The sequence below is a fragment of the Ranitomeya variabilis genome, chromosome 5, assembly GCF_051348905.1.
Source record: "Ranitomeya variabilis isolate aRanVar5 chromosome 5, aRanVar5.hap1, whole genome shotgun sequence".
Lineage (NCBI taxonomy): Eukaryota > Metazoa > Chordata > Amphibia > Anura > Dendrobatidae > Ranitomeya > Ranitomeya variabilis.
Genome location: NC_135236.1, coordinates 271605291 through 271626497, shown reverse-complemented (window position 1 = coordinate 271626497; position 21207 = coordinate 271605291). Strand labels below are relative to the sequence as shown.

The 21207-nt window shown below is 46.7% G+C and overlaps 1 protein-coding gene across 2 annotated transcripts in view; it reads right to left on the bottom strand.

Moving 5' to 3' along the window:
- The window catches only part of LOC143775774 (arylsulfatase A-like), a 169355-nt gene that overhangs the window by 48850 nt on the left and 99298 nt on the right, over positions 1-21207 (bottom strand). For both annotated transcript variants that reach the window (XR_013215704.1, XM_077264307.1), the window contains exon 5: positions 18192-18316. Coding sequence is in view for 1 of the 2 variants with exons in the window: in XM_077264307.1 (XP_077120422.1) it covers positions 18192-18316 (125 nt within the window). In the remaining variant the exon portion in view is untranslated. The remainder of the gene's footprint in view (positions 1-18191; positions 18317-21207) is intronic.

The following is a 21207-nucleotide window of genomic DNA, read 5'->3' as shown; positions in this document are numbered from 1 at the left end:
CTAGTCCATGTTTTCTGACATGCCTTTTCACGACCACAAAATCACCAGGCTTCAAGTTATAACAAATATCGGTTTCTGCTGAATCTGGAAGGGAAGAAGAAACTAGAGCATGGGTGTTAGCAAGATTTTTACTAAGCTGAATAACATATTGAACAGCACGGTCAGTTTCTTCTGATAACTAATGAGGCTGGAAATTTGCAACTGGGGGCCTAGCACAAAACAATATTTCATATGGGGACAGGCCATGTTTTGCAATAGGGGTAGTACGAATGTGTTACAGTACAATGGGTAGGAGCTCTGACCATGGAGCCGTAGTCTTCTGAATCATTTTGGTCAATTGTCCCTTCAGTGTGCCGTTCAGCCTCTCAACTTTCCCACTGGATTGTGGATGGTACGGAGTATGGAGGGCTACAGTGGATCCAAGCATTGTCAGAACCTCCTGATCCACATGAGAAGAAAAGGCCGGGCCTTGGTCACTTTCAACAACTTCTGGAACACCATATCTGCATATGACTTCCATCACCAGTTTCTTTGCTGTAGTTTTTGCAGTCACGTTGGTAATGGGGAATGCTTCTGGCCAACTGGAGAACATGTCGACAACCACCAGACAATATTCATACGTTCCAGACTTAGGCAACGTGATATGGTCCACCTGGAGCCTTTGGAAAGGATAGTCGGGCTTAGCAAGGTGCTTCGGGGGTACACGGTGAAGTTGACCGGGATTGCAGGTCTGACAGATATTACATGCACGATTGAGTGCTGTCAGGACTGTAGAAATACCTGTAGCCCAGTAGAATTTTTGTACCAGGGCTAGGGCCTGTTTTTTTTTTTTCCTCGATGTGTGGGCCCATGTGCCCACGTGGCAATACCAGCAGTGGCGTAACTACCGCGGTCGCAGCGGTCGCCGCTGCGACCGGGCCCGGCAGGTCAGGGGCCCGGGAGGTCAGAGGCACTCAACACCATGTTGCAGTGCAGAGTGCCTGATGATGCAGCGGTCCAAGGATGGGATTGGCAGGGCCAGGGAGCGGGGGCTGTCTAATTATACTCACCTACTCCTGGTGCGGTCCCTGCAGGTCCCTGGCTGCCCGGCGCCTCGGCTTCTTCCTGTACTGAGCGGTCACATGGTACCGCTCATTACAGTAATGAATATGCGGCTCCACCTCCCATAGGGGTGGAGCCGCATATTCATTACTGTAATGAACGGTAACGGTGACCGCTCCGTACAGGAAGCAGCAGCGCCGGGGAAGCAGGGACTGCACCGCGCCAGGAGCAGGTGAGTATACGGGGAGGTGTTATGATCCCAGTGGCAAGGATCGCAGGTCAGACAAGCTAAGTACTAAAAGGACAACTAGCTCTGGGGAAGTGGTAACTAGATTGACCGCAACCTGATCCTATCCGCACACAACTAAAGGTAGCCGTGGAACGTTACCTAAAAAATTCCTAGGCGTCTCGTCACGGCCTGAGAAACTGACTATTCCTAGAGGGAAAGAAAGTCCTTGCTTGCCTCAGTGAAAAGACCCCAAAGATATAGAATAGCCCCCACAAATATTAACGGTTAGTTAAGGGGAAAGCACAAACGCAGAGATGAAATTAGATTTAGCAAATGAGGCCCGCTAATACTAGAAAGCAGAAAATAGGAAGGGAACTGTGCGGTCAATACAAAACCCTATTCAAAATATCCACGCAGAGATTGCTCGAGCCCCTCGCACCAACTAACGGTGCGGGGGAAGCAACTCCGTACCCCAGAGCTTACCAGCAAAAAGAAATCACATATTAGCAAGCTGGACTAGACTCATCATACACAGAAATCACATTGCAAGCATATGAACAAAAAATATTCAAACAGAACTTAGCTTATCCTGAAGAGGCAGAAAACAAGATGATCAAGAGCAATCAGAATAGCACTGAATACATTGACAGCCGGCGACAAGTGGAAGTGAAGCAGAGCTAAATAGGAGCCTCCCTGGTGGATAACGAGGCAGCTGATCCAGCCAGACCTGCAGGATACTAAACCAAACCACCAGGGGGAGCCAAAAAACCAAAGTCACACAATACCATCTGTGACCACAAGAGGGAGCCTGAAAACGGAGTTCACAACAGTACCCCCCCCTTGAGGAGGGGTCACCGAACCCTCAACAAAACCCCCAGGGCGATCAGGGTGAGCCACATGGAAGGCACGAACCAAATCGGCCGCATGAACATCAGAGGCGACAACCCAGGAATTATCCTCCTGACCATAGCCTTTCCACTTAACCAAATACTGAAGCCTCCGTCTAGAAATACGAGAGTCCAAGATCTTCTCCACCACGTATTTCAATTCTCCCTCAACCAGCACAGGGGCAGGAGGCTCAACCGAAGGAACCACAGGCACCACATACCTCCGCAACAACGACCGATGGAACACATTATGAATAGCAAACGATGCCGGAAGGTCCAAACGAAAAGACACAGGGTTAAGGACTTCCAAAATCTTATAAGGACCGATAAACCGAGGCTTAAACTTAGGAGAGGAGACCTTCATAGGAACAAAGCGAGAAGACAACCACACCAAGTCCCCAACACAAAGTCGGGGACCCACACAGCGACGGCGGTTGGCAAAGCGCTGAGCCTTCTCTTGTGACAGCTTCAAATTGTCCACCACATGATTCCAAATCTGATGCAACCTATCCAACACAACATCCACTCCAGGACAGTCAGAAGGCTCTGCCTGACCCGAGGAAAAACGAGGATGAAAGCCTGAATTACAAAAAAAAGGCGAAACCAAAGTAGCAGAACTAGCCCGATTATTAAGGGCAAACTCGGCCAATGGCAAAAAAGTCACCCAGTCATCCTGATCAGCAGAAACAAAACATCTTAAATAGGTTTCCAAAGTCTGATTAGTGCGCTCGGTTTGGCCATTCGTCTGAGGATGGAAGGCCGACGAAAAAGACAAATTAATGCCCATCTTAGCACAAAAGGTCCGCCAAAATCTAGATACAAACTGGGATCCTCTGTCGGAAACAATATTTTCAGGGATCCCGTGCAAACGAACCACATTTTGAAAAAACAGAGGAACCAACTCGGAGGAGGAAGGCAACTTAGGCAAGGGCACCAAATGGACCATCTTAGAAAAACGATCACACACCACCCAAATGACAGACATTCTCTGAGAGACAGGGAGATCTGAAAAAAAATCCATGGAAATGTGCGTCCAAGGCCTCTTCGGGACAGGCAAAGGTAACAACAAGCCACTGGCACGAGAACAGCAAGGCTTAGCCCGAGCACAAATTCCACAAGACTGCACAAAGGAACGCACATCCCGCGACAAGGAAGGCCACCAGAATGACCTAGCCACCAAATCTCTGGTACCAAAAATCCCAGGATGGCCTGCCAACATCGAAGAATGAACCTCGGAAATAACTCTGCTGGTCCATCTATCTGGGACAAACAGTCTCTCTGGTGGACAACGGTCAGGTCTATCCGCCTGAAATTTCTGCAGCACCCGTCGCAAATCTGGGGAAATGGCAGACAAAATCACTCCCTCTTTGAGAATACCAGCCGGCTCTGAATCTCCCGGAGAGTCAGGCACGAAGCTCCTAGAAAGAGCATCAGCCTTCACATTCTTCGAACCAGGTAGGTACGAAACCACAAAATCGAAACGGGAGAAAAACAACGACCAACGAGCCTGTCTAGGATTCAGGCGCTTGGCCGACTCGAGATAAATTAGATTTTTGTGATCAGTCAAGACCACCACACGATGCCTAGCTCCCTCGAGCCAATGCCGCCACTCCTCAAATGCCCACTTCATAGCCAACAACTCCCGATTACCAACATCATAATTCCGCTCGGCAGGCGAAAACTTTCTTGAAAAGAAAGCACATGGCTTCATCACAGAGCCATCAGAGCTTCTCTGTGACAAAACAGCCCCCGCTCCAATCTCAGAAGCATCAACCTCGACCTGGAAGGGAAGGGAGACGTCTGGCTGACATAAGACCGGAGCTGAAGAAAACCGGCGCTTCAGCTCCCGAAAGGCCCCCACAGCCGCAGGAGACCAATTAGTAACATCAGAGCCCTTCTTGGTCAAATCCGTCAATGGCTTAACAACACCAGAAAAATTAGCGATGAAGCCACGGTAAAAGTTAGCAAAACCCAAGAACTTCTGAAGACTCTTAACAGATGTAGGCTGAGTCCAGTCATGAATAGCCTGAACCTTGACTGGGTCCATCTCAATAGCAGAAGGAGAAAAAATGAAACCCAAAAAAGAAACCTTCTGGACTCCAAAAAGACATTTTGAGCCCTTCACAAATAACGCATTGGCACGCAGGACCCGAAACACCATCCTGACCTGCTCAACATGGGACTCCCAATCCTCCGAAAAAAACAGAATATCATCCAGATACACAATCATAAATTTATCCAGATATTCTCGGAAGATGTCGTGCATAAAGGACTGAAAGACAGAAGGAGCGTTAGAAAGTGCAAAAGGCATCACCAAGTACTCAAAATGGCCTTCGGGCGTATTAAATGCAGTTTTCCATTCATCACCCTGCTTAATACGCACAAGGTTATACGCACCTCGAAGATCTATCTTGGTGAACCAACTAGCCCCCCTAATGCGAGCAAACAGATCAGATAACAATGGCAAAGGATACTGAAATTTGACCGTGATTTTGTTTAGAAGGCGATAATCAATACAAGGTCTCAGGGAACCATCTTTCTTAGCCACAAAAAAGAACCCCGCACCAAGAGGGGACGAGGAGGGGCGAATAAGTCCTTTCTCCAAAGACTCCTTTATATAGCTCCGCATAGCAGCATGCTCCGGCACTGACAAATTGAAAAGTCGTCCCTTAGGAAATTTACTACCAGGAATCAAATTTATAGCACAATCACAATCCCTATGAGGAGGTAGAGAACTGAGTTTGGGCTCATCAAATACATCCTGGTAATCTGACAAAAACGCAGGGACCTCAGAAGGAGTGGATGAAGCAATTGACACCACAGGAGCGTCGCCATGAATTCCCTGACAACCCCAACTTGCCACAGACATTGCTTTCCAATCCAGGACTGGATTATGAGTCTGCAACCATGGCAGGCCCAACACGACAACATCATGCAAATTATGCAATACAAGAAAACAAATCACCTCCTGATGAGCAGGAGTCATGCACATGGTCACTTGTGTCCAGTACTGAGGTTTATTCGTAGCCAATGGTGTAGCATCAATTCCCCTTAGTGGGATAGGGAATTTTAAAGGCTCCAAAACAAAACCACAGCGCCTGGCAAATTACAAATCCATCAGACTCAGGGCAGCACCTGAATCCACAAAAGCCATAACCGGGTAAGATGACAGGGAACAAATCAGGGTAACAGACAAAATAAACTTAGGCTGTAAAGTACCGATGGTGACAGATTTATCAATCCTTTTTGTGCACTTAGAGCATGCTGAGATAACATGAGCTGAATCACCACAGTAAAAGCACAACCCATTTTGCCGTCTATAATTTTGCCGTTCACTTCTGGTCAGAATTCTATCACATTGCATAGACTCAGGTGTCTGTTCAGAAGACACCGCCAAATGGTGCGCAGGTTTGCGCTCCCACAAACGCCGATCAATCTGAATGGCCAGAGTCATTGACTCATTCAGACCTGCAGGCGTAGGGAACCCCACCATGACAATCTTAATGGCTTCAGAAAGACCTTTTCTGAAATTTGCAGCCAGGGCACACTCATTCCATTGAGTAAGCACCGACCATTTACAGAATTTTTGGCAGTACACCTCTGCATCATCTTGCCCCTGAGAGAGGGCCAATAATGCTTTTTCAGCCTGGTTCTCAAGATTAGGTTCCTCATAGAGCAATCCAAGGGCCAGAAAAAACGCATCCACACTGAGCAATGCAGGATCCCCTGGAGCCAATGCGAAAGCCAAATCTTGAGGATCGCCACGCAAGAAAGAAATAATAATCTTAACTTGCTGAACAGAATCCCCAGAGGAACGAGGTTTCAAAGAAAGAAACAATTTGCAATTGTTCTTAAAATTCAGGAACCTAGATCTATCTCCAGAAAACAGCTCCGGAATAGGTATTCTAGGCTCTGACATAGGACTGTGCACAACAAAATCCTGAATACTTTGTACCCTTGCAGCAAGATGATCTACACTGGAGGCTAAACTCTGGATATCCATATCAGCAGCTGAACTCAGAGCCACACCAAGATTAAGAGGATGATAGAAGCCAGACACACAGCAGCTAGACACACGGCAGCAAAAAAAAAAAAAAAAAAATTTCTCCAGGCTTCTTTTCTCCTGCTTCTGCCATGCAATTAACCCTTTACTGGCCGGCTGTACTGTTATGATCCCAGTGGCAAGGATCGCAGGTCAGACAAGCTAAGTACTAAAAGGACAACTAGCTCTGGGAAGTGGTAACTAGATTGACCGCAACCTGATCCTATCCGCACACAACTAAAGGTAGCCGTGGAACGTTACCTAAAAAATTCCTAGACGTCTCGTCACGGCCTGAGAAACTGACTATTCCTAGAGGGAAAGAAAGTCCTTGCTTGCCTCAGTGAAAAGACCCCAAAGATATAGAATAGCCCCCCACAAATATTAACGGTTAGTTAAGGGGAAAGCACAAATGCAGAGATGAAATTAGATTTAGCAAATGAGGCCCGCTAATACTAGAAAGCAGAAAATAGGAAGGGAACTGTGCGGTCAATACAAAACCCTATTCAAAATATCCACGCAGAGATCGCTCGAGCCCCTCGCACCAACTAACGGTGCGGGGGAAGCAACTCCGTACCCCAGAGCTTACCAGCAAAAAGAAATCACATATTAGCAAGCTGGACTAGACTCATCATACACAGAAATCACATTGCAAGCAGATGAGCAAAAAATATTCAAACAGAACTTAGCTTATCCTGAAGAGGCAGAAAACAAGATGATCAAGAGCAATCAGAATAGCACTGAATACATTGACAGCCGGCGACAAGTGGAAGTGAAGCAGAGCTAAATAGGAGCCTCCCTGGTGGATAACGAGGCAGCTGATCCAGCCAGACCTGCAGGATACTAAACCAAACCACCAGGGGGAGCCAAAAAACCAAAGTCACACAATACCATCTGTGACCACAAGAGGGAGCCTGAAAACGGAGTTCACAACAGGGAGGGGAGCGCTGCGCGATATTCACCTGCTCCTCGTTCCAGCCGCTGGTCCATCTTCTGCAGTGACGCTGAGGTCAGAGGGCGCAATGACGTAGTTAGTGCGCGCCCTCTGTCTAAACGTCAGTGCAGAGGAGGCGGAAGATGGAGCGGCGGCTGGAACGAAGTCAGGTGAATATTGAAAGTGCGGGGGCCTGAGCGACGGAGAGGTGAGTATGTGATTTTTTTTTTTTATCGCAGTAACAGCAAATGGGGCAAATATCTGTATGGGGCATCTTATGGGGCCATAACATTTGTGCAGCACTATATGGGGGCCATAACGTTTGTGCAGCCCTATATGGGGGCCATAACCTTTGTGCAGCACTATAACGGGGCAAGTGTCTGTATGGAGCATCTTATGGGGCCATAATGTTTGTGCAGCACTATATGGGGCAAGTGTCTGTATAGAGCATCTTATGGGGCCATAATGTTTGTGCAGCACTATATGGGGCAAGTGTCTGTATAGAGCATCTTATGGGGCTATAACGTTTGTGCAGCACTATATGGGGCAAATGTCTCTATGGAGCATCTTATGGGGCCATAATCAACGTTTCTGCAGCACTATATTGGGCAAATGTGTCTATGGAGCATCTTATGGGGCCATTATTAACCTTTATGCAGGATTGTATGGGGCTCCTGATTCAATATGGATATTCAAAAACACTTAACCTACTGATGTCTCAATTAATTTTACTTTTATTGGTATCTATTTTAACATTATGGAGATTCAGGAATGTACCTTGGCTTAGTCATACAGTTTCAATAGAGTTAAGGTTCAAATATGGGAGGGTTTGGGGGGGGGGGGCGCCAAACTGATCCTTTGCCCCGGGTGCTGGAAAGGCTAGATACACCTCTGGCCCCGGGACAGAAGGTGAGAACAGGTGAGGTGTGAGACAGAGGTGCTGTAAGCAGGAGAAGCTGCACGTTTATATGAGCCTCCCCAGTACCAGGGAGGAGAGTGTGAGATGTGTATATGAGCTGGTATCTGGTGTGTGTGTGTGATATCTGTAGTGTGTGTGTGATATCTGTAGTATGTGTGTGTGATATCTGTAGTATGTGTGTGCGTGTGATATCTGTAGTGTGTGTGTGTGTGTGAGACATCTGTAGTGTGTGTGTGTGTGTGTGTGTGTGTGTGTGTGTGTGTGTGTGTGAGGCAGGGGCGTAACTACCACGGTCGCAGCGGTCGCCGCTGCAACCGGCTCTGGCAGGTCAGGGGCCATGTGTCCCCTTGAGCCTGTCTCCCTTGTCCCCTTATGCTTGTGTCCCTTGTCCCCGTGTGCCAGTCTCCCTTGCCCATTAGTCCCTGTGTTTCCCCATGTGCCTGTCTCCTTTGTCCCCTTGTGCTTGTGTCAGTCTCCTTTGTCCCCTTGTGCTTGTGTCAGTCTCCCTTGCCCACTAATCCCTGTGTCAGTCTCCCTTTCCCACTAGTCCCTGTGTGTCCCCTTGTGCTTGTATCCCTTGTCCCCGTGTTTCCCCTTGTGTCAGTCTCCCTTGCCCACTAGTCCCCTTGTAACCTTCTCCCCTGCCTCCTAGCCCCCATGTGTTCCCTTGTGCCTGTCTTCCTTGCTCCCTAGCCCCCCTATGTTACCCTTGTGCCTGCCCCCCCTAGCCCCCTTGTGCCCTCTCCCCTGCCCCCTCGTCACCATTTGCTCCTGCCTTTCTCACTGCTCCTCTATGGAGGGGCTGCATTATACTATGAGGGGGGCTGCATTATATTCTATGGGGGTTACATTGAATTGTATGGCAGGGCTGCAGTATACTCTGTGGGGTGGCTGCATTATACTCTGTGGGGTGGCTGCCTTATATTCTGGGGTGGCTGCATTATACTATGTGTGGGCTGCATTATACTGAATCGAGGACTATGGGGAATATATTATACTATATGAAGAACTATGGAGTGCATTATACTGTGGGAAGTGAATTGTGCGACATGGATGACGATGGCGGTGCATTATACTATATGGAGCACTACGAGGAGTGTATTATACTATATGGAGGACTGACCAGTGTATTTTAATATATGGAGGACTATGTGGAGTGTATAATACTAAATGGAGGACTGAGAAGTGTATTATACTATATGGAGCACTATGAGCAGTGTATTATACTATATGGAGGACTGTGGAGTGTATACTATATGGAGGACTGAGCAGTGTATTATACTATATTGAGGACTGAGCAGTGTATTATACTATATGGAGCACTATGGGGAGTGTTTTATGCTATATGGAGCACTATGAGGAGTGTATTTTAATATATGGAGTACTATATTATACTATATGGAGGACTGAGGAGTGTGCAATACTATATGGAGGACTATGGGGAGTGTATTATACTATAAGGAGGACTATGGGGAGTGTATTATACTATAAAGAGGACTATGGGGAGTGTATTATACTATAAGGAGGACTATGAGGGTGCATTATACTTCTTATATGGATCCCCATGACTTCTATGTTAGCCCCTGATGAGTATAATGGTTTATTTTCTTTTATACATTACATAACAATGGTAGTACAGGGGACAAATATATCCCAGGATGGGGCACCGGATAGTTATTCAACTGAGGTCACACTATACAACTTTGCAATAAAGCTATAGTGTGCGAAATGAATAGGGAAAATGTGAATTTGGGAGGAAAATATTATTTTGGCATGGTGGGGGGGGGGGGGGCCCATTTGAAAGTTCGCACCGGGCCCATAACTTTGTAGTTACGCCACTGAATACCAGGGTACATCCGCTTAGGGAGACACACAAGTTGGTCCTTTTTCCAGAGACCATTGTCCATATGTGCTCTGTTGTGAATTTGGTTTCTGGGCTCCCCCGGTGGTCACTGGTGGTACTGAACTTGTGTGCTTCATCGCCTCTGTTCACCTGTTTCCATCAGGATGTGGGAGTTGTCTATTTAGCCTTACTCCTCAGTCATTTCTATGCCGGCCAACAATGTTACCAGAAGCCTTTCTGTTGCATGTTCCTGCTCCTAGACTACTATCAGCTAAGTTGGACTTGTAGTCCTAAGTTTGTTTTGCATTTTTGTTCCAGTTCTCTGTGATTGTTTATTTCTGAGGCTGGAAGCTCTTGTGAAATGAAATTGCCACTCTGGTGTCATGAGTTGATATTAGAGTCTTAAAGTAATTTCTGGATGGTGTTTTGATAGGGTTTTCAGCTGACTGTGAAGTTCCCTTTTCTGTCTTCCTACTATCTAGTAAGCGGACCTCAATTTGCTAAACCTATCTTCATACTTCGTATGTCAATTTCCTCTGAAATCACCGACAATATATGTGGGGGCTACTGTCTGCCTTTTGGGGAAAATTTCTCTAGAGGTAAGCCAGGTCTGTATTTTCCTCTGCTAGGGTCAGTCAGTTCTCCGGCTGGCGCTGGGCGTCTAGGGATAAAACGTAGGCACGCTACCCGGCCACTGTTATTTGTGCGGTAGGTTTAGCTCACAGTCAGCTCGAGTTCCCATCTTCCAAGAGCTAGTCCTTTTGTATGCTTTACTACGTTCTCTTGCCATTGAGAACCATGACAGTTTGGCCGGCCCTGGGTTAAAATTATTGGCAGAAGAAAGGAGAGAAAAGAAGTCTGCAGAGAATTTTTTTTTTTTGTTCCTGAGTTTGCTCATTAGTTGATTCACTAGCATCTCTGCTTACTGCAGCCTTCGTCTCTCTCTCCTTCTAATCCTTGAATGGTTCTGATTTCACCTGATGAAAATGGATCCTCAAAGTTTAGCTACTGGTCTGAACAATCTCGCTATGAAGGTTCAAAGTTTACAGGATTTTGTAATTCATGCTCCTATATCTGAACCTAGAGTACCTTTGCCTGAATGTTTCTCCGGGGATAGATCTCGCTTCCAGAATTTCAAACATAATTGTAAATTATTTTTGTCTCTGAGATCTCGCTCCGCTGGAGATCCTGCACAGCAGGTCAGGATTGTAATATCCTTGCTCCGGGGCGACCCTCAGGATTGGGCATTTGCTTTGGCACCAGGGGATCCTGCGTTGCTCAATGTGGATGCGTTTTTCCTGGCTTTGGGGTTGCTTTATGAGGAACCTCATTTAGAGATTCAGGCTGAAAAAGCCTTGATGGCCCTGTCTCAAGGGCAAGATGAGGCTGAAATATACTGCCAAAAATTTCGTAAGTGGTCTGTGCTTACTCAGTGGAATGAGTGCGCCCTGGCGGCGAATTTCAGAGAGGGTCTCTCTGATGCCATTAAAGATGTTATGGTGGGGTTCCCTGTGCCTGCAGGTCTGAATGAGTCCATGACAATGGCTATTCAGATTGATCGACGTTTGCGGGAGCGCAAACCTGTGCACCATTTGGCGGTGTCTACTGAGAAGGCGCCAGAGATTATGCAATGTGATAGAATTCTGTCCAGAAGCGAACGACAGAATTTTAGGCGAAAAAATGGGTTATGCTTCTATTGTGGCGATTCAACTCATGTTATATCAGCATGCTCTAAACGTACTAAGAAGGTTGATAAGTCTGTTTCAATTGGTACTTTACAGTCCAAGTTTATTCTATCTGTGACCCTGATTTGCTCTTTATCGTCTATTACCGCGGACGCCTATGTCGACTCTGGCGCCGCTTTGAGTCTTATGGATTGGTCCTTTGCCAAACGCTGTGGGTTTGATTTAGAACCTCTGGAAGTTCCTATACCTCTGAAGGGTATTGACTCCACGCCATTGGCTAGTAATAAACCACAATACTGGACACAAGTAACTATGCGTATTAATCCGGATCACCCGGAGATTATTCGCTTCCTTGTGTTGTATAATCTACATGATGTGTTGGTGCTTGGATTGCCATGGCTGCAATCTCATAACCCAGTCCTCGACTGGAAAGCAATGTCTGTGTTAAGCTGGGGATGTCAGGGGACTCATGGGGACGTACCTTTGGTTTCCATTTCGTCATCTATTCCCTCTGAGATTCCGGAATTTTTATCTGATTATCGTGACGTTTTTGAGGAGCCTAAACTTGGTTCACTACCTCCGCACAGAGATTGCGATTGTACAATAGATCTGATTCCGGGCAGTAAGTTTCCAAAGGGTCGTTTATTTAATCTATCTGTGCCTGAACACGCTGCTATGCGGGAATATATTAAGGAGTCCTTGGAAAAGGGACATATTCGTCCTTCGTCATCTCCCTTAGGAGCCGGTTTTTTCTTTGTATCTAAAAAAGATGGCTCTTTGAGGCCGTGTATTGATTATCGGCTTTTGAATAAAATCACGGTTAAATATCAGTATCCTTTGCCACTGCTTACTGATTTGTTTGCTCGAATAAAGGGGGCCAATTGGTTCTCTAAGATTGATCTTCGTGGGGCGTATAATTTAGTGCGAATTAAGCAGGGGGATGAGTGGAAAACCGCATTTAATACGCCTGAGGGCCATTTTGAGTATTTAGTAATGCCTTTTGGTCTTTCAAATGCCCCTTCAGTCTTTCAGTCTTTTATGCATGACATTTTCCGTGAATATTTGGATAAATTTATGATTGTGTATCTGGATGATATTTTGATTTTTTCGGATGACTGGGACTCTCATGTCCAACAGGTCAGGAGGGTTTTTCAGGTTTTGCGCTCTAATTCCTTGTGTGTAAAGGGTTCTAAGTGCGTTTTTGGGGTTCAAAAGATTTCGTTTTTGGGGTACATTTTTTCCCCCTCTTCCATTGAGATGGACCCTGTCAAGGTTCAGGCTATTTGTGATTGGACGCAACCCTCTTCTCTTAAGAGCCTTCAGAAGTTTTTGGGCTTTGCTAATTTTTATCGTCGATTTATAACTGGTTTTTCTGATGTTGCTAAACCGTTGACTGATTTGACTAAGAAGGGTGCTGATGTTGCTGATTGGTCCCCTGCTGCTGTGGAGGCCTTTCGGGAGCTTAAGCGCCGCTTTTCTTCCGCCCCTGTATTGCGTCAGCCTGATGTTACTCTTCCTTTTCAGGTTGAGGTCGACGCTTCAGAAATCGGAGCTGGGGCGGTTTTGTCGCAGAAAAGTTCCGACTGCTCCGTGATGAGACCTTGCGCATTCTTTTCTCGTAAATTTTCGCCCGCTGAGCGAAATTATGATATTGGTAATCGGGAGCTCTTGGCTATGAAGTGGGCTTTTGAGGAGTGGCGTCATTGGCTTGAGGGGGCTAGACATCAGGTGGTGGTATTGACTGACCACAAGAATTTGATTTATCTTGAGTCTGCCAGGCGCCTGAATCCTAGACAGGCGCGCTGGTCGTTATTTTTCTCTCGGTTTAATTTTGTGGTTTCTTACCTACCGGGTTCTAAAAATGTGAAGGCGGATGCCCTTTCTAGGAGTTTTGAGCCTGATTCCCCTGGTAATTCTGAACCTACAGGTATCCTTAAGGATGGTGTGATATTATCTGCTGTTTCCCCAGACTTGCGACGGGTCTTGCAGGAGTTTCAGGCGGATAGACCTGATCGTTGCCCGCCTGGTAGAATGTTTGTTCCTGATGATTGGACCAGTAGAGTCATCTCGGAGGTCCATTCTTCTGCGTTAGCTGGTCATCCTGGAATCTTTGGTACCAGGGATTTGGTGGCTAGGTCCTTCTGGTGGCCTTCCCTGTCGCGAGATGTGCGAGGTTTTGTGCAGTCTTGTGATGTTTGTGCTCGGGCCAAGCCTTGTTGTTCTCGGGCTAGTGGATTGTTGTTATCTTTGCCTATTCCGAAGAGGCCTTGGACTCACATCTCCATGGATTTTATTTCTGATCTCCCTGTTTCTCAGAAGATGTCTGTCATCTGGGTGGTGTGTGACCGTTTCTCTAAGATGGTCCATTTGGTTCCCTTGCCTAAATTGCCTTCCTCATCCGAGCTGGTTCCTCTGTTTTTTCAAAATGTGGTTCGCTTGCATGGTATTCCGGAGAATATCGTGTCTGACAGGGGAACCCAATTCGTGTCTAGATTTTGGCGAGCGTTCTGTGCTAGGATGGGCATTGATTTGTCTTTTTCGTCTGCTTTCCATCCTCAGACTAATGGCCAGACCGAGCGAACTAATCAGACCTTGGAGACTTATTTGAGGTGTTTTGTGTCTGCGGATCAGGATGATTGGGTTGCCTTTTTGCCCTTGGCGGAGTTTGCCCTCAATAATCGGGCTAGTTCTGCCACCTTGGTTTCTCCTTTCTTCTGTAATTCGGGGTTTCATCCTCGTTTCTCTTCCGGTCAGGTGGAGTCTTCGGATTGTCCTGGAGTGGATGCTGTGGTGGAGAGGTTGCATCAGATTTGGGGGCATGTGGTGGACAATTTGAAGTTGTCCCAGGGGAAGACTCAGCATTTTGCCAACCGCCGTCGTCGTGTTGGTCCTCGTCTTTGTGTTGGGGACTTGGTGTGGTTGTCTTCTCGTTTTGTCCCTATGAAGGTTTCTTCTCCTAAGTTTAAGCCTCGGTTCATCGGCCCGTACAAGATATTGGAGATTCTTAACCCTGTGTCCTTTCGTTTGGACCTCCCTGCATCTTTTTCTATTCATAATGTCTTCCATCGGTCATTGTTGCGCAGGTATGAGGTACCGGTTGTGCCTTCCGTTGAGCCTCCTGCTCCGGTGTTGGTTGAGGGTGAGTTGGAGTACGTTGTCGAGAAGATCTTGGACTCCCGTGTTTCCAGACGGAGACTTCAGTATCTGGTCAAGTGGAAGGGCTACGGTCAGGAGGATAATTCTTGGGTGACTGCCTCTGATGTTCATGCGTCCGATTTGGTCCGTGCCTTTCATAGGGCTCATCCTGATCGCCCTGGTGGTTCTGGTGAGGGTTCGGTGCCCCCTCCTTGAGGGGGGGGTACTGTTGTGAATTTGGTTTCTGGGCTCCCCCGGTGGTCACTGGTGGTACTGAACTTGTGTGCTTCATCGCCTCTGTTCACCTGTTTCCATCAGGATGTGGGAGTTGTCTATTTAGCCTTACTCCTCAGTCATTTCTATGCCGGCCAACAATGTTACCAGAAGCCTTTCTGTTGCATGTTCCTGCTCCTAGACTACTATCAGCTAAGTTGGACTTGTAGTCCTAAGTTTGTTTTGCATTTTTGTTCCAGTTCTCTGTGATTGTTTATTTCTGAGGCTGGAAGCTCTTGTGAACTGAAATTGCCACTCTGGTGTCATGAGTTGATATTAGAGTCTTAAAGTAATTTCTGGATGGTGTTTTGATAGTGTTTTCAGCTGACTGTGAAGTTCCCTTTTCTGTCTTCCTACTATCTAGTAAGCGGACCTCAATTTGCTAAACCTATCTTCATACTTCGTATGTCAATTTCCTCTGAAATCACCGACAATATATGTGGGGGCTACTGTCTGCCTTTTGGGGAAAATTTCTCTAGAGGTAAGCCAGGTCTGTATTTTCCTCTGCTAGGGTCAGTCAGTTCTCCGGCTGGCGCTGGGCGTCTAGGGATAAAACGTAGGCACGCTACCCGGCCACTGTTATTTGTGCGGTAGGTTTAGCTCACAGTCAGCTCGAGTTCCCATCTTCCAAGAGCTAGTCCTTTTGTATGCTTTACTACGTTCTCTTGCCATTGAGAACCATGACAGTGCTCCATCAGCCTTCCACTGCTTCACTTCTTCCTTTGGGGACATTCTCTGCATCGTCATTAAGCGGTCTCGCGGGGTCCGGCTGAAAACCTCAGTCTGGCGCAGATCATCAGGTTCCTGTAGAGTCAGTGTTTCTTGTAACTGTTTACGCTGAGAGCGTGTGGTCTGCAAAAGCGTTACCAACAGTCTGTGGACTGCTATTAGGACCGTGCGCCTTAACTTTGATAATGGCTACCTGGGTAGGAAATTTGATTTGAGTCCATGAGGGCTTTAACAGCTTCAGCATTCTTTTTTACTATTTTCAATGCATCATCTGGAGTGGAAGTCTCAGTGTCAGGTCTATAAACATAAGGATGAATGACCTCGGGGAGATCAAAACATCCAACACTGCGGAGACACCATCACGTGTTTCTCAATGCAGTGATCCAGAACACTGCCCCCATCCCTCAAGGGAAATATGCAAATGCATGTAGAAAAGCCGCGGACACACCATCACGTGTTTCTCAACGCAAGCAATAAATAGCCAGGTCTTTCACCGGGAAGGAACAACCACTGGAAGGGCAGCATCCAATAAAGGAAAACCACCTATGCCAAAACATGGTATCCATCCACAGACAGGTATTACCCCGAAACAGCTGTCTGGGGGTCATTAGTTTCCCTAGTTCTATTTATGGAAAAACCATGGATGTGGTGTATATTTGATATAGAATGAAGGTTATAATCTTATGTAGGATCAGGATGATCAATTTATGGCCCATAGAGGTTAGGTTCATATGGGTACTATGTCATAGTAATAGGAACATTTTCCCCGCCCTCAGTGCGATAACCAGTGCTGCAGCGGTGTGTGGGCGTGTCTGTTTGCTCTCCCGAGCGTAGTCATGTGATGCCGCTTGTGTGGAGCTGAAGGACATGCGCACTCGCATGTTGGGGCCAGTGACGCACGCTGGAGTGAGGTGGGTCTTTGTTAGACATGACGTATCGCCGAGGCTCCGATCAGGTGACATGGAGTTTGCCTGGAGTTGCCTCCATTACGCCTGCGTGTCTGCCTCTTGCTTTGCTATATGAGCCAATGGCAGTTCCTTATACGGATAGTGTTATTGTAACCTATACAGGCATTGGCTGGGATACAGCAATGTTTGATTGGCGCGGACTGAACATGGGATTATTTGTTATAGGACACCACATTGGCAATGCGGTAGTACTCGAACAGAGAGGAACGGGGTGATTGGTGTAGTCATGACAGCGAGCTTTTTATTTATTTACTTTTGACATCCACCATGTGTTGATATGAATACTTACGGCTATCATTGTAGGAATTTCTCTTTATAAATATATAGGTACACACTTGTGCTACGGTATATTATGTATTATTTATTTTACTATATGTTGGTATGTAAATTGTGTGGGCGACCTACTGTGTAGTGATTACTGTGAACCATAGCCAATTCCTATTTAAAGCTGCCATTTTAACTGTTTTGTATGCTTGAGAAAAACCTTGGATGGTTGAAACGTCGCATTTGGCACAATAAAAGAAGCGTTTTTTTCACCTGGATTGGATGCTGTCCTTCATTTCTTTTGGGTATGTACTTCTCCACTTTGGTCCGTGGAATTAGGACGGGCATCGCATTGCCAGTTGTGCTGTCAGCTACTTTTTAAATTTTGGAGGGGAGTATGCAGGGGGCACTGACGGCAGGGGAGTAGGGAGCGGCCATTTTGCCACCGGACTGTGCCCGTCGCTGATTGGTCATGGCCGTTTTGCCGCGACCAATCAACGACTTGGGATTTATGTTACAGACAGACAGACAGAAAGACGGAAGTGACCCGCAGACAATTATATAGTGTATATATATATATATATACATATATTTTTTTTTTATACATAATATACACAATATACACACACACAGAGCCAAAAGTTGTGTACCCTTGGCATGGAATACATTTTTTTTCAGGTACGTTTCGTTTGAAACTTTTTTTTTCCTATATTTTATCATTATCCATTAGCCAGTAGATTAGGAGGACTGCACCCACATTTTGCAAGACTGGTGAGAATCCACTTTCTTTTCTGATTTTTATGTTATACTTTATACACGCACACGCTGTATATAATAAATCTGTGTACATGTATCTATTAATACACTCATCTATCGTTGACTTCTCCGTGATACAGGGCCATCCTTCTCCGTTTCTAAGTGACCGCTCGTCAGACTCTCCAAATCACACTTACTCTGTGTGACCCCGAAGCGGCTTTTACAATGTACACCTATGGAGCGTCAGCTTTTATACAGGCATTACGAGGAAGCCCATGAGACAATACAAGTCCTTGTTGCCCGATGCACTCTTCAGCAATGTGCAAAATGGGGCTGGGCAATTTTTTTGGCAATTCACACAAAATTAATTTCAAATTGTCTGAATTCGCTGGGATCATAAAATTTGACAAATTTCATTCTTATGGAATTGATTCGCTCAGCTTTATTCTTTATCTTATTGTCAATAAACTTGACAGGCAATGTTCTTACCTGGTTTTATCTTTCCTTCCCAATACATAATAGCAGGTTCTCGTAATCCTCCCTCATAAGTCGTACTTTTGCCACATTTCAGTAGCCCCGAGCTACCCCCTCTTTCCTTACGCATGGTCTCTGGTCTGATGAAGAGAAAAAAATATGATCACTCATATATTATATTATTTATTTATATAGCACCATTAATTCCATGGTGCTGCACATTAGAAGGGGTTACATCAAAATACAAATATCACTTACAGTAGACAAAACTAACAATGACAGACTGATACAGAGGGAAGTAGACCCTGCCCTTGCGGGTTTACATTCTACAGGATTATGGGGAAGGAGACAGTAAGTGGGGGGTTGCAGTAGCTCTGATGGTGTTGAGTTGGCCGTGTGGTCATTACAGGTTGTAAGCTTTTTTGAAGAGATGGGTTTTCAGGTTCCGTTTGAAGGATCTAAATATGGTGGATAACCAGATGTTTTGGGGCACAGAATTCCAGGTGATGGGGGATATTCGGGAGAAGTCTTGGAGGCGATTGGGTGAGGAGTGAATAAGCGTGGAGGAGAGAAGGAGGTCTTTGGGAGGACCGGAGATTACGTGACGGAAGATATTGAGTGATTAGTTTGGAAATATACGGAGGAGAAAGGTTATGGATGGCTTTTAGGTCAATGTTAGTAGTTTAAACTGGATACGCTGGGAAATTGGTAGACGATCATGTGGTGCAGAGGGCTCGACAGTTCCTGAGCACTCTGAAACAGGTCTTTTTTGGATCTCGTGTCACCCGTGATATGGCACTCCAACTGCTGGCACTGGCACAGGGTTTGTCCATGGTCGGCCATTTTGCCGTCCACTTCCGGACTTTAGCATCTAAGCTGGAGTGGCTGGATAAATTCCTCATCCCTGTATTTTGGAGGGGGCTGGCTGACCATGTGAAGGACGCTTTGGCCACTAGGGAGATTCCGGCCACACTGGAGGAGCTAATAGCGGTATCCACTTGCATCGACCTTCGTTTTAATGAGCGAAGGTTGGAGCGAGCCCAGTGTAGGCAGAGGTTTCGGCTGGCTCCTACCTTTGCCAAACCTCTGGAATCTCCGGATCAGGCATTTGAGCCACATGAGGCCATGGAGGTTTCTCGAGTGGCATCTAAGTCCCGGGTCGCTCGAGTACCCATGGTCTGTCCTGTCTGCCAGCAGTCGGGACATTATGCCAAGAAATGTCCCCAGGAGTCGGGAAACGACCGCGTCTAGTGACCATAGGAGGAGGTTCACTAGACGCAGCAGCGTTTTCCTCCAAACTGTCCTTCAAGGGGACAATTACAATAGGCCCATCCACTCAGAGCTTTGCATGAATTCTGGGGAGGACAACTTCATGTCTTCTACCTTCGCCCAACAGCATGCAATACCCCTCGTGATGCTCGCCAAACCAGTGACCGCATGAGTGGTTAATGGGACGCCACTGCCCTCACAGATAACACATCAAACCATCTCATTTTCTCTTTCCATGTCTCCTTACCATTAGTAGATTATCTCCCTGTTAGTCATACCCGAAGGTACTGATGAGATCCTGTTAGGGATACCTTGGTTACATTACCACTCCCCTCATATAGAGTGGTCCTCAGGGAGAATTCTGGGATGGAGTGAATCTTGTGAGGGTAGATGTCGGAGGGAGTGCGTTCAGGTTGCTACTACAGAGGTACCCGCAGATCTTTCCTCTCTCCCCAAGCGCTGTTAGCCCTATGTGGATGTGTTCTCCAAGAAGGCAGCGGAGACCTTTCCGCCTCACAGCCCCTATGACTGTCCTATTGACCTCCTGCCTGGTGCTGAGCCTCCCCGGGATCGAGTCTATGCACTATCTCTCCCGGAGGCAGAGGCAATGACTCAGTACATCCAGGAGAATCTGGCAAGAGGATTCATTAGGAAGTCGGTGTCACCCGCGGGGCTGGGTTCTTCTTCATGCAGAAGAACGGAGAACTACGTCCCTGCATAGATTACAGGGGTCTTAACACCATAACCATCAAGAACAAGTATCCTCTGCCACTGAAATCTGAGCTCTTCAACAGGTTGCAGGGAGCGAGGGATTTTACAAAGCTTGATCTGCGGGGTGCTTACAACCTAATTCGCATTCGTGAGGGGGACGAATGAAAGACGGCATTTAAAAAAGGGACGGGCACTATGAGTACCTGGTGATGCCCTTCGGGCTCTGTAATACCCCTGCGGTTTTCCAAGACTTTGTGAACAATATCTTCCAGGACATGCTCACCACCTCGTTTGTAGTCTATCTGGATGATAGTCTCAACTACTCTCCAGACATAGACTCCCACCGGAGAGATGTTTGCAAAGTATTCGACCTCCTACGGGCAAACTCCCTCTATGCCAAGTTGGAGAAGTGTGTGCTTGAGCAGGAGTCCTTGCCTTTTCTGGGCTATATCATCTCTGCCCAGGGATTGGTCATGGATCCTGCCAAGCTACAGGCTGTGATGGACTGACAGGAACCCCATTCTCTCAAAACGGTACAACGCTTTATGGGGTTATTAACTATTATCGCCAGTTCATTCCCCACTTCTCAACTTTGGTACCTCCCCGGGTTGGCCTCACCAAGAAGGGAGCAAATGCCAAATTGTGGTCGGAGGAGGTCTCCAAGGCCTACCTTTCCATCAAGTCACACTTCGCTAGCGCTCCCATTTTACATCGCTCGATGTTGATAAACCATTTATTATGGAGGTGGATGCCTCTTCTGTCGTTGCTGGAGCAGTCCTCTTCCAGAAGGATGCTCAAGGTCGGAAGCATCCTTGCTTCTTCTTCTCCAAGACCTTCACACGGGTGGAGAAAAATTATTCCATCGGGGACAGGGAGTTGCTAGCCATGAAGTTGGCCTTTTCAGAGTGGAGACACCTCTTGGAGGGGGCTCGTTTTCCCTTCCAAGTTTACACCGACCACAAGAATTTGGTGTACTTACAAACTGCCCACCGGCTAAATTCTCACCAGGCTAGATGGTCCCTGTTCTTCTCCCAGTTCCATTTCACCCTCC